Below are 14,216 nucleotides of genomic sequence, written 5' to 3' on the forward strand. Positions count from 1 at the left end.
GTATAGTAACTTCACCAAAAAAAAATATTCCACAAGGACCAAAGTTAGCTGCAAATTTAAATGAAATTCATCTGTTTCAGCCAAAAAAGAAATAAAATATTCCAAAAATATAAAACATTTCACTTGACACTTCTGATATGAAATGTTTTGATTTGTAAATGCCAGATCTTTCACTGACATTTTTTAAGGGAAATTGTAAGTTCTAGATTAAAAATGGCATTAAAAAAAGGGAATTGTTTGTAAAAGAGTTAAGGAAAACTCCAACAAAGCAAAGAATTTTTCTTTTGTTCAAACAGAATGCTGTGGATGATTCAAAAATGACACTTTTATTTTTGCATGCTATTAAGAACCAGAAAAAACAGAAGTTTTGATTGTTCCAAGCTGAAGATTTTTCCTTGGCTTTTCAGCTTAGCAACACAGGTGAGAGGTGCACTATTTTTCCAATGTGATTCTGGACTCACATTGCAATCCTTGTATCGATACTTCTACATCTTAAATAATAATGTTCCAGGAGACCCCTCAGCGAATGCTGGAATTCTCTTCAGAAACAGTGGTCTGCTGCTTTTATTTTTTCTCTGGGGTGGGGGTAAACCCTACCCCACTGCAAAGCTGCCCTACCACTTCTCTCTTTCCTTTCTTCCCGTCTTTCCAAGGCAGTTGAATAACCACCTGGGTACACCTGGAGTCTTTCTCCACAGATTTTCCATCACCAGCGAATCTGACTTCTAGATGGGTTGGTGCATCTCTCTGACGTAAAACCAGCACTAGGCTTCCTATACATTCAAAGTCTTGAAATTTCTTGGTCCAGATGTGTTTACTGACCATTCTCTTAGTCCAAGGAATTGCCATGTGGCAGTAGCCGCAGGTCTGTGCACGCAGTCCCCTGGCACAGGTTGGACACCTGCTCCCATTACAGCAGCTGTTGCTACAGATTTCCCAGCAGCAAAGTTTGAGAACTTTTCTTGCTCCCCTTCCCGTTCAAACCCCATCCCTTTTGTTGTGAACCAGCTCTTCTGTGCTGTCCCTTGTGGGGTGTTGTTCAGCCTTTCCCGTCCGGGCCCTGGCAGACATCATTTGAGGCTTCAGCGGGAGGGGAAAAAAAAAAAAGTTTTTGTTAGGTTTCCTGGCTGGCTGCAGCATCTGAATAGGATGTTCGTTCGGCACATTCAAAAGAATAATTGCATGCGTAGGCCTAGTTGTGAAGGGGCAGGCCTGGCTCATTTTCTGGGCTATTTATAGCATGCTTTTCACCATCATTTGTCCCATTAAAACTAGAATGTGGGTAGGGAACAAACACACAAGCAGGCCATGAACATGGGCAAGAAGAATGGGTCTTTGATGAGATCCAAATGCTAATGGAGCACGTCCTGCGGCGTTCGTACAGGTCTGCCATGGCATGAAGGGTTTCTGTGCTGGGGAACCAGAGCTCCTGCCTCCGTGCTTCTTGCCTCTCAGCCAGCCAGAGATGTCGCAGGAAGGGACCACACTTCTGTAGCTCCATTTCTCACTGTCATGTGCCATTTCTGCTTCGACACAGAGGATGATGTAGTCCTAGACCAGCAGGGAGTCCACTTCTGTTACTCACTTACCTGTTTTTCCCCTATGCTCTCCCCTGGGACGATGTTGGTGACGTTCCCTTCCACAGCAATGTGCAATCCTGTAAGTATCTCCCTTTCTGCCCTTGTTTTCCAGAGTGGGTCTTCGTGGGCCTGGTGATCCTGGGGGCATTCCTGTTCTTCCTCCTGGTGGGGATCTGCTGGTGCCAGTGCTGCCCACACAGCTGCTGCTGTTATGTCCGCTGCCCTTGCTGTCCTGAGTCCTGCTGCTGTCCCCGGGCGTGTAAGTGACCCTCTCCAAACCTGGTGCAAAACTTGTCCTGCACTGCTTCTGCTCCCTGGGAGAACAGGAGGAGAATCTGCTAATATTTCTTGCTTTGCCCTGAGCACTTTGCTTGACTGAAGAACTAGTTCTTGGGGGGGTGAAATATCTGACCTATTGCTCAATGGTTGAGTGCTCAAAGTTAATTACAAATGTAATTCCCCGAGCCCTCCCTGCCTTGGCAGCTGTGCCTGCTTCTCCAAAGTATCATGCTCCCCTTCCAAAGCTCTTGTCATGTCAGTGAATGTTGCGGGTCAAAGCTAAGAGCATCCTGGGAGGTTTCTTCCCGGCAATGCAAAGCAGCTGCCCTCTACAACAGTGCAAAATCGTTGCAACCCAGCGAGGTTCCTGGTCAGACTCGGGCAGATCTGTCAAGTTTCATGAGCCTCATACCTGCTGCTTGAGTCATCAGTTGTTTTTAAAGCTGAACTGCTACTAAATCATGGCGGGATAATGCCAACTGTCACACCCTGAATGTCTTTCAGTTGCTGGGCATCTTGCAGTGCTCAGCTGACCTGCCATGTGCATTTTTTAAACTCTTCTCAGTGGCTTTTGAGGCTTAGAGAAATTCAGATTGGTCCTTGTCATTTCATTTGTCCAGTTGTCTCCTGATGGGTTGTCACCAGTGTTGAGGTACAGATTTCAGTCACATGCCATGTGGGTCTGTGGGGGGCTGGTGTGATGCTGACTGCTGTTCTTTTTCCTTTTCAGTGTATGTAGCAGGCAAGGCAGCAAAAGCTGGGTACCCTCCTGCAGTCTCCTCCATGCCAGGTCCGTACTACATCCCCAGCGTTCCTGTAGCTGGTGTCCCATCTCCTGCTGTGCTGATGGATAAGTCGCACCCACCTCCCTTAGCCCCAAGTGACTCCAGCGGAGGAAGCCAAAATGGTAAGTTGCAGTGCCAGGCACAGCATTCAGTCCTTTTACTGGGAGCAGGGCTGGGAAAGGAGGAATGGTTGTCACTGATAGAGCGGTATGAACAGAAAAAACAAAGAAACTGCATTTTAATCCTGGCTCTGACAATGACATTTGCATCCCTTGGGACACATGGTCCAACTTCTCCAGTGCTGTCAGCACAGTGTCTGTGCGGGTGCCTAATTAGGTCAGGAGGGAATGGGAGGTCAAGTTCATGCCCGGGATCCATCTCATTACTGCTGCAAACCTTTATTTGCGGAGAAGGATGAAGATGATTTCAGGGCAGCAGAAGCAGTGGCCATTTTCCCCGATGCCTCGCGAGCTGCTCTCACTTAGTAACTGTTCTTCCTGCCCTCTGCAGGGCACTGCTTGCCCTCTGGATGCAGTTTTTGCTGCAGCATGTTTTGCTATCCCCTTTTGGGGCATGGGGACATGCTCTCTCAGTGTTTCTAGCCAAGAGCATTTGTGGCTGGACCCCTTCACCTACCTTACGGAAGTCAGTAGGTCAGGTTTTTTGTTCAGCCTTTGCATTTGTGAAATCTGAGTGATAAAAGGCTTCTAACTAGAAAGGAGTTGTGGATCAATGTTGTACATAGACAATCAGTATGATGACTGTCTTGGTGAGGATCACTTCTCCCGCTGCAAAGGAGGCTGCCATCAAGGGAAAAGAGGGTAGCTATTTAGCCACATGCAAGCAGTTCAGGATCAGAATGGGTGTCTGAATTCAAACATGCTGCAGCAGAAGTGACTCTCACCAATGTAGAGTCACCGTACTGACACAGTAAGTTTGCCATTGATCCAGCCACATGTTTTGATTTCAAAGCATCACACTAATTATCAATTGTTAAATTTGCTCTTGACAATGTGTTGATAAGACACTTCTGAAAAGACAAAATCAAGTAGCATAATCAAATAATTAGCTTTTGGAACAACCCTACGCATCCTTCCGCTGCCCCAGTCAGTATATTAACCTTTCTGAAATTACAAGAAGTATTTTCCTGCAACAATCATACCTTTTTTTTTCCCCCGCTGAAATCAAAATGGAGCTCTGGAGTGGAGCATGTTGACATAGGAAATAAATCAATCACTGATCCAAAACAGACCGTATCCAATTCAAAAACCTTTGTCAGAAAATGATGAATGACAGCCCAGTGCTTAATCTTTTTCTCCTGTGAAAAATGTCACTGCATGTAGAGCACGGTGTTGGCCGTGGGAACTCCAGGGATTTTTTAAGAGTCAGATCACAGCCCAGTCTCATTTCTGTTGTATGTTAGTAGCAGAGCACAAATGCAGAATGATAAAAACTGTGGATGCATTTGGTAACTAAATGGAAGGGCTCTTAGCATCCCATGTTCATTGCACAGAAAGATGCATTTATTATATAATCCAAGTCAGCTGGCTGTACTTAAACCCTCAACTCAGGACTTGACAGGAAATATTGCAGGAAGTATTACTTGACAGGAAGTATTGCAGATAAAACTGTTATTACATATTTTTAATTGTTGTGGCAAGACAACAAAGGTTCTTAAGATTGGGGTTTTTTTTAATTAATTTTTTTTTTGCAATAATATAGACAAACCCTTAGACTGGATGATGCATCTGCTGTTCAAGGTGTTCCTTGAGCTGTGAAGCTAGGGAAGGGTGATACCGTGCAGCCTGTTCCTTTTCTCTTAAGGTCCTCTGTGATGCCAGAATATCCCCTAATTGCAGGCTGTAGAAGAGAACACATTACGTGGCTGTTCCAGGCTACTGATTTACTGGTTGGCCAGACAGGAAGCTAAACAAAACAGGTAGTGGTTGAGTTTATAATAAAGGCCTTTTCTCAGAAGGAGCACTAATTATGGTCTCTGTGACCTCCATGCAGCCATTGTAGGTCTGATCTGAAACTTGGTATCTTTGAGATTTCAACCTTTCTGTCAAGTTTATTTAAAAAAAAAAAAAAAACAAAAACAACAAAAAGGGATCAGAAGTGCTGGGGGACAGAGACTGGAGGATTCTGTAATCCTGGCTGCCAGGCTAAAAAGGACAGCCTTTGCCCTAGATAGTTTCTGTGCTTATGAATGACCCCTGTGAGGTGATCTAGTGAGCAAACTCAGGCACAAGGATATTTAAGTAATTTGTCTAGGGTTACATAAAAGCCATGTGACAGAGCTCCAGTGAAGCCTAGGACCTCCATCCTAAACTTAGGGCTGAACAGGGAAAAAAATAAACTTTTAGCTCTCTTACTTAGAAGAGCGTTGGCAACACATAAGATAGGATGTATGCTCTGTCTATTTTAAATGCAGTGGTTACCTGGAGACATTGCATAGATATCCTTAAACCATGCACACAGGAAAGCTTTTGATCCGAGAGCTGGACTTTAATGTGGAAAGTGTATAAGGATGAGACATCATTTACTTCCTAACTACACTTGTCTGAAAAAAATAGTACTGCTGCCCTTTCTGGGGAGGAAAACAGCTTACAGTTTTGGCTAACCTGGTTCCACCCATAGAAGAATAAAAAAGGTGTCCACAGTTAAACACAAATTAAACATTAGAAATTTATGAACTGGTCAGGAGAAGAAAATATGGTCTAACAGGAAAGAATGTTCCATTCCCCTTGACTTCAGTGAATGGTTCTGGACAAGTGGTTAACATCTCTGCACCTTCATTGCCTTATAATTTAGATGGGTCTAAAAATATTCAGACCTTATTAAAGGGTTATGGCAATTTACAGATGAAGAAGAGTGTGAGGAGGAAGCAATAACATATTTGGTTCTCACACGAAGGAATAATAAAGAGATTTAATAAGTTGAACATTCAATATCATTGTGAGAAGTATTTAATAAATAAACGCAGAGACAAAAAATGCTTTATCTATAATGGAAAATACTTTTTATGAGCTCTTCATGCTCATCTTTGCAGATTTAATTCCAAAGTTAATTTCTAGATGCTTACAGAATTAACCAAGAAAGTAATTTTCCTTTTGATACACAGCTGCAATAGTAAGTCAAGCATGAAGCTAGCATGAAGCCTAGCTAATTCTCCATCAGTTCGAGGAGCTATAGGTGTTGCCCAAATAGATATTTGGCATAGCTTCAGTGTGAGTAGTGGCTCTGGGGACACAGAGTCTGGAAGCTGCCTGTTCAGGTTCCCCAAAGGTTATTAGCAGGTCATATTTCCAGCTGATGATTGTTTGCTGGCCTGTGTATAAATGAGGTGGCAGCTTAGCTGAGCTCCTACTAGAGAGGCCTCTTTCTTGGCAAGGTACCTGACAGAGGTCAGCTATTGATGGTGAGGTGGAGAACTTGCCTTGCTGTTGCTTGCACAGTGCAGCAGCAGTCATCACTTCTGACACCAGTCAGTCCAGCCCCCCTTTATAGCAGCAACCTCACTTCAAGAGACGTGATGGTCTTTCATGTTGGAAGGCAGAAGCAGGGTTCCTTGTGTTCTGTAAATCACTCTGTGCATTTGCAGTCATTGAACGCACATTCATGGGGATAATAAAACACAGCAAAACTCCAGACTGCTGTCAGCTGAGCTATCTGGAGATGCATTTAAAGCAGGACCCTGATAGAGCCATACTATGTTTTAACATCTAATACCTTTCCCAAGTATAGATACAGAAGGTAATACTTCAACATGTAGTTACTTACCTTGCATGCGCACAGTCAAAACCCACAGTAAAGCACTTTCCTCCTGAAGCAATTTGCGGGATTATTACAGGAATCATTCTACCCATTTCTATGGCGCAGCCGTTTCTGAGGCAGAGGATGGTTATTTAATAGTGCACAGACACATGCACAGCAGCTTAGGACAGAAGGTGCCTAAGAATACCTCTGCCAAGTCCTTCTTCAGCCCACACAGTGCATACTATACAACGTACTACCAAACCCATATGTTAGTAGCTTGATATATTAGGGTGTGGGATAAAACAGAACAGGTTGGCTCAAAACCCACCGTCCAAGTATTGAAATCGTGCCACAAGAGGAGTGCTTAGGCAGCACTGCAGTATTCACACAAGGGAACACATTAACCCCATGCAAGGCAGACAGGTTCCGTTTTGTAGCGCTAAGTGAATTGTCCTCATGACAGTTCTCTAATGAGGCTGAATTTGAGGGTTGTAGTCCTGTTTTGTACTTACACCTGTGTTTCTCTCCATCTTGAAATAGCCCCAGGCTGAGACCTTTCTCAAATTATGAGCTATAAAAACCTTATTTTCTTCAAAGTCCTGATAGGTGGAGTTCTGTGCTTGCTGACTGTAGACCTGCCTTGAGGTAGTCAGGCTGTTCGTAGGGTAAGCAGGTAAAGTGTGCAGGGAGCCAGCCTGCCAGAGTTAGAGCTACTGTGGCTCCAGATGTGTAGGGGCTTCTTTTCTACACACAGGAATGTGGAAGAGCTAAAAAAGCTGTCCAGACTTCCTCTGCAAATGGAGTAATCCCAGGAGTCAAGCACTTAATGTATGTGTGAGACCTACCTTTTCTGTAAAATACATACAGCATGTAAAGAGTGCCAGAGCGGGCAGTTTCACAGTTACCCAGTGACCTGATTGGCCCCATCATTGCATTCAGCGTAAATCTCAAAGCATTGTGAGGCACTTTGTGGGACTTTGTGTTTCCTTCTGTATTCTCTGGAGCTTCTCCTACCACATGGTCTTCAACCTGTGTGAGCAGAATTCATAGGGATGGGAGGGTGGAGTGGTCCTGCAGAGTGACAGCTCCCAAATGCTCAGCCACCTGCTTCCCTTGCAGGCTGGAAGCTTACGGCCCCTGCTGCATAGAGGAAGCCTGATCTTCTGGGACAGCTTCTCCCATACTATGACGAATCCTTTCTGAAGTGCTGAGGAAGGGGAAATGAGTGCTACTTTTCTCTCTGCCATCCTCTGTGGGAGGTGGAATCACTCTGTGGCAATGACACCACTTGATGCATTTGGTTGTACAGATTGGGCATTTCCAAGCCATTTTTGCTGTTATTGCAAACTTTATAAATGATGCAGCTGCTCACAACTTCACATCCCACGTTATAGACAAATTTCTTCTGAAGCGAGGACTGACTCACTCTGTTTTGGAAGACGCAGCCTACCTGCCTGCAGACGTGAGCTCAACTATAGAAGCAATATTGTTGGAAGGTCTCCTTGGACTTAAATGCATTTTCCTCTAATGCTTTTCTTTTCTCCCTAGCAGTGCGCAAGGGGTACAGGATCCAGACTGACAAGGAAAGGGACTCCATGAAGGTGCTGTACTATGTTGAGAAAGAACTGGCTCAGTTTGACCCAGCTAGGAGGATGCGAGAACGATGTGAGGAGCAAGCATGGTTTGATTTTTTTTTTTTTTTTTTCCCGCTGACCTTAAAAAAGATCCTGCAAATTCATAGTTAAAAGTTCACTAGCTTTGTCCTAGAACCAGCCTCTAGGTTATTGTGTCCAGGATGTGGTACTTGGGGCAGATGAAGTCTGGATTTTAGGCATCTACAGGTATGTTCTGATTTTAAAGATCTGCTGCTTACCTTATCATCCTTAATTAGAGCAAACAAGGTGTGGGAGACTCAAACGCTCATGAAAATTGTCCTCTTGTATAGTTTTTTGTTAACATCTGAAAAGCCAAGTCTATACTCATGCCTTTTACAGCCTGTGGTGTGATAATAGCTGGGATATTGTCCTCACAACTCTGTATGTCGTATGGTATGGTGCCTGTAAATTGCCAGCATGGCAAAATAGGAGAGGGATGATTTTATTGAAAGTGTATTTCGTCAGCTGTAGTGGCTACAGTGTGGTTTGAAGGATGCAGAAAGTTTGGAGTGGCTGTTGGCCTGCAGAAGCAGCAGGGACTACAAGAAAGATTCAAGAAACCAGGGGATTGTCAGGTATTGTCTTACTGGTCAACATAAGATCAGAGGTGGTACTCGCGTCAGTACTGACAGCTTGGCTGTCACACAACTGTAGGTGAAGATGGTGGAGAATAGAGACAGGATGCAAACTCAGAATTCATCTTCTGTGTGGAACTTCTCACTGTCTTCCAATAGCCTCTTGCAAGCTTTATTTCCCGAAATAAAGGCTGAGGCTTCACTTAAAGGGTGTCAGAATACAAAGCCAAGTGAGGATCTTAAAATTAGGAGGCAGAGGTGCAGTGGTGGGACTGAGTGTGTGCATGAAGAGGACTTGCAGTGCTGCTCTTTGTCCTCTAGCTGTTCTGTGTGGAGGACGGGCAGCAGGCTGGGGGTTCAGTTCCTCTGGGCAGCATCTGAATCATACAGAGCTAACCCACATTAGGCACTGGTAGAGGCTCATTTAAAACAGATGTGCGAGATCCTGCAAATCAATGAAGGTAAGGGCTTTAGGGAATGACACTACATCAAAGCTCTGTACAGATTAGGCATAACTAACAAATTATATGTACTTCTAAAACAGTCATTGCTGAGCACACTGTCTTCTCCACCCACAAGATTTACTATAAAAAGACCTCTCCAGATTGGTATGTCAGGCCTCCAGATGTCAATGTGCTTGACGGGGTAGAGACTGACAGTGATTCAGACAGTCTCTTACTTTTTTCTTAATCTTTTTTTGAGGGGGTTGGTTTTGTTTTAGCTGGGCAAGTCAGGCCAAATCCATAGTCAGCCTGTCTCACACCAGGAAAGGGGGAGGTGGCACAACTGCTGTGATGGTGTTCCACCAAGTGCAGTGCCCACCTTGCGAGGGTGGAGAGCTCATGTGCTACTGAAGCAGGGCTGAAGGGGGATTTCTGCATGAAGGCTGAACTCAGTTTTCTGGGACACAGGCATCTGATGCCATTTGTGATAGCCTTAGAATATCCCACCTGGCTGCCAGCTACCGGTTCAGAAGACCTATAGGTCTAACAGCAGCAATATGTCCAAACTGAGCCTCAGGAGTCTTGGGCAGGATTGCTGAGCGGTTTGGAGAAGGGCTTGGATTCCACTTGGATTTTTTTCTAATGGAGGGCAGCTCAGCTTCTTTCTGAAGAAGCTGAAGCTGGGCCCACCACAGCCTTCCTGTCTTCTCCTCCCCTCTCACACGTGCTATCAGGTGATGCCTGTCTCATTTCTTTTCTGCAACCTTCCCTGCAGATAACAACACCATCTCTGAACTCAGCTCTTTGCATGAGGATGACTTGAACTTCCGTCAGCCCTACCGCCAGGCGCGAAGGAAACCTCTGCCTCCTGCGGGGGACCTGGATGGTGATGCTGAGTACTGGGCAGGAGTGATAGGTGGGGGCAGCACGTCAAGATCACAGGCTGTCTCCGATTACAGAGATGAGCGGGACAGTTTCCGGCACAGGTGAGGAGTGCTGTGTTGGGAGGCATCTATATCTGGCAAAGCAGTAAAAAAAAGGAGAAGGAACAGATGGACTGGTAGCTCTTCTCCATTTCCTGCTGCTGTGGTTCTGCTAGCAGGACAGAGGGGTTAGAGAGAAATAGGAAATCTAGGGATGTCATTAGATGAGGTTAGAATGAATCTGATTCCCATAACCCTGCTGAAGCCTACCCAGCTGGGCAAAGCCAGGTGGGATGTAAAAGTGAGGTCAATAGGAAACCAAGGCACCCTTCCCCAAGTGCTCTCTTGAGATTTGTACCTGATCCCTCCAGCGCTTCCCAGTGCTAGTACGCTTTATTAGGAGTCACACCCTGGTGCTTTTTTGCAGGAAGACCTGTACTCTAGGCCTAAATGACTGGCACTCTGGTGCCTAGAAGGGAGATATCACATCCCTCCCGCACATACCAGCAGCCCAGAAAGCAGCCCAAAAGCAATGGCAGGGATTTCCTTCCCTCAGTACTAGGCTATTGTGCCAGCTCACTCTCTTTAAACGTGCTCCAAAATTGCCCTGCTGTGAGCTTCTGTAGCCAGGTTCTTGGGTGTTCCCAGCAGGACATACACTTACAAGCTTTGGGGCCAAGGAGAAGCAAGTCCAGCCCCACATACTGGAGGACAAGGGAGGTGCACTCTGGGGTTAATCTTGGGTAATAGTAGACATGTAGAGTCCGAGTTATCCACACTAAGCTGCCTTTACAGTCAACAGAGAGAAGTAGGGATTTCAAGGATGTGATACATCTCTTCCTACAGAAGATGATGAAAACAGGTCAGATGATTGATGCCCCGGGAGTGCCTGTTTCCCTCCATTGTCTGTGAAGGCAGCTGAGGGAATGAGCGCAGCTGAATTTTGCCCTCTAACACTACCTCTTCCCTCCTCCAGCCAGCAGAGATCTAAGTCCGAGATGTTGTCCCGTAAGAGTTTCTCTGTGGGAGTGCCGGCCGTCTCTATGGACGAGCTGGCAGCCTTTGCGGAGTCCTACAGCCAGCGGACCCGGCGGGCAGACAGCCAGGAAACTCGGCGTTTTGAGCGGTCAGAGTCGCACGGCGGCCGCATCGGAGGGCTGCCCCACCAGGATAGCTCCATGGAGGAGTACTACACCAAGCGTAGCAGAGGGAACCGAGAACCGCTGACGGACTCGGATCGGGGCTGGTCATACAGCCCACCCCGGAGACGGGCCCATGAGGAGAAACACCTGCCCAGGCTGGTGAGCCGGACACCTGGAGGGAGCCAGAAATACGATCACTCCTACCTCAGCAGCGTCTTGGAGAGGAAATCCCGGAGCTACGATGAGAATGGTGACCACAGTGAAACCCCCTCAAAGCTGAGCTCGCAGACCAGCCAGAGAGGAGGGGGAACATACTATGCCTGGTCACCACCCTCTACCTACAAAGCCGAGAAGTCGCAGCAGCAGTCGCAGCAGCCGCCACCGCCGCCTCAGCAGGAGGAAGGGGAGGACACCCTGCCCCCATACAGCGAGAGGGAGCTGAGCCGAGGCCCTTCATACAGGGCCAGGGAGCAGGCCTACCTCAACGCCTCTGACAAGAAGAGGAAAAAGGACCCCAAGAAAACAGTGAGGCCATGTCTGGTGTTCCTGATCCAAATAGGCTGGGTTGGGAGCCACCAGGCAAGGGTTACTAACCAGAGTTTAGGGGCAGGGGGACTCTCCAGGAGGGTAGGGCCTGGAGTCTGAGTGTGGGGAACCCCAGATAAGGGGAATCATTGTGGAGGAGGGCAGTAACTGTGTGTCTAGGAGGCTGGAAGGGGAAATAACTTCACAGGACTCCATGATGGAGGGGAGAGACAGATGTGCCTGTGACTGGGGAGGTAAGGGATGTTTTTGGCATCTGTGGCCTGGAAATCCAAGGAAATGGGAGTTTATCTAGGGCTTAGGAGGACTGTGGTAGGGAAGGGAACTTACCCAGGGCTTACAGAAATTACAGGGCATTGCTTTGGCCTCGATCCTCGTTAAAGAAGGGTTGAGAGATTCTGTTCTGGACGGGGACAGGGCTAGTAGCAAGGCATGGTGTAAAAGACCCTCAGGTCTTCTTGAAAGGGGCAAGATGACGGACTCCTGTGGGTGCATGCCCATGGGCATGCATAGGGCCCATGCATGCCAAAGGCATTCCTCATACCAGCAAGTGCAGAACATCCTGCCACAGTCTAGTGAAGACTGATGAGCGTATGGTTGTTGGGGAAGGAGAGCTGGCTGACGCCTCTTCCATGGGGGAGACTTTGTTGCTAGAGCAGCTCGGCTGTTAGGCCTGAGCTTAAGTGGCACGTGTGAGAGGGGAAAGGCGTGTGAGTGGACAAGGCCATTGCTGTTCGGTTGCGTCTCTGTTTGTTGTCCATTCCATGGGTGCTTTCCTGTTGACATTTGTCTTCTCTCTTTCCTCTCAGAACGATTTCCCAACAAGGATGTCCCTCGTGGTTTGAAGTTGTTGTGGACATGTCATGTTGATGGGCTGGATACTGTGAAGTGACTGCGGTGGAAAAGATGCAGAGCAACAAGCAAGACAGGCCTCCATGAACCTTCGCAGCTACCAGCCATGGACTCTTTGTTTCAATTGTTTGTTTCATCGGGGAAGCAGAGGCTTTTGTAAGAGACAGACTCCCATGAGCAGCACTCGATCTCAGAGGCTCTGGGAGTCTGCCAGGAAAATGAGGCCAGGGCTCTCTTTGGCACCCTGCTTTCCAGTGCCCTCCATTCTGCGCTGGAAGGCAGCCACGTCCCTACTGTCCCTGCAGCCCAGAACTACAAGTGAGGTTGCCTTTGTGCCTCTTGTCCTGTCTGATGTGCAAAGAGAGGCCCATGTGCGTACCTCTTGCTCTCTCTGTCTCCTCAGTTCTCTGTTTGGATTAAATATTGTCTCCTTACTTAGACTTACTTAGAGCCTTGTCTGTATCATCCCCATGCTGGGAGGAGGCCTTGTTCTTACAGCTGCAGACCACCTCCAGCTGATCGGGCCCTAAATCCTGAAAGAAAATCTACATCCTTTCAGACACTATAGAAAAGGACTGACAAGGTGTTACCTTGGCAAGGGCTGAGTAGAGAGAGAGGGACAGTTATGGGCTGGTTTGTTCAATATACTATGATTTAGTTTTGTTCAATGTGTGATGAGAGTTGCAGGTGAGACTGATGTATTGTTTTGAAAGTGGATCAAAGTAGCTTTTATTGTGATGAGAGCATGATGTGTTTTTTCCCCCAGCCCCAACTGTGATTTGTTTTGATACAGTTGCATTTTCTTGCAGCTGAGCTGTGACCTTGTAGAGCTTTGAGCTAGAACATCTACTCCACCATATCATAAGCAGTGCTCTAGCCTTGCTGGCGCTCTGCTTCCAGCACCACCAGACATCTCTGCCTAGTGAGCAGCCTTTCTGTTTTAAAGAAGCAAAAAGGGGAAAGTCTGAGAGGGCAGCTGCAGATCTTCATTCTGTGCTACTGGTAATACTCCTTTCTGGTCATTGTTTCCAGACGTGAAGAGAGCAGTCACAGCAATGGAAAGAGTTAACACTGTGGATGAACACAAGCTTTGGAAGTCAGGTTTTTCACTTACAACCATTTCATTCACTTCAATTGTGACATGGTTTTAGTGGCTGTTTTCTCAGGAACAACTGAATTTAGAAGTAAGTACTTCACACTATCTGGAAGCCTGACGTTTTGGTTTTCATAGGGCATAATGCAGTCATTTCTTTAATTTTTAACTGCTGAAATAATAATGTGAAGGAAGATGATGGGAACATTTGATCTCTGTTATGCCTAGAAACGACTTAGTGCTCTACTGTGTTATGCCCTACTATTGTCAGCTTCTGAAATGCCATCACTGTTGTTACTCTGGAAATTTGGGGAGCTGTCTGCCCTCAGGTGCTCACTCTGGCAATACTGTTTTGAAAATGAGATTTATTAGCATCGCTGCAGTTCTCCATAAAAATGGAGATAAAAATTTCTCCATAAAAATTCATTTCTGTATTACTCCTTTGCCGTATTAGTTCACCAGGAATGGTCAGAGGAGAGGAAGGATAATCTCCATAGATTTGATGACAGTGCAGTTTTCATGCTAGAAGGTGGACTGATGAAAGGATGGTTTTCTTCTCCTCCCACGCTCCTCTAGCGATGAATGTA

At 46.4% G+C, this 14,216-nt stretch overlaps 1 protein-coding gene across 1 annotated transcript in view; it reads left to right on the forward strand.

The window, feature by feature from the left end:
• ILDR2 (immunoglobulin like domain containing receptor 2) overlaps positions 1-13,731 on the forward strand; it is a 36,721-nt gene extending 22,990 nt beyond the window's left edge. Inside the window, exons 5-10 of the mRNA XM_074146746.1 lie at positions 1,693-1,839; positions 2,590-2,766; positions 7,952-8,068; positions 9,852-10,062; positions 10,976-11,666; positions 12,494-13,731. Of these exons, the coding sequence (XP_074002847.1) occupies positions 1,693-1,839; positions 2,590-2,766; positions 7,952-8,068; positions 9,852-10,062; positions 10,976-11,666; positions 12,494-12,529 (1,379 nt within the window). The 3' untranslated portion in view covers positions 12,530-13,731. The remainder of the gene's footprint in view (positions 1-1,692; positions 1,840-2,589; positions 2,767-7,951; positions 8,069-9,851; positions 10,063-10,975; positions 11,667-12,493) is intronic.
• The last annotated feature ends 485 nt before the right edge of the window (positions 13,732-14,216 follow it).

Source organism: Numenius arquata, chromosome 1 (genome assembly GCF_964106895.1).
Source record: "Numenius arquata chromosome 1, bNumArq3.hap1.1, whole genome shotgun sequence".
NCBI classification, from domain to species: Eukaryota; Metazoa; Chordata; class Aves; order Charadriiformes; family Scolopacidae; genus Numenius; species Numenius arquata.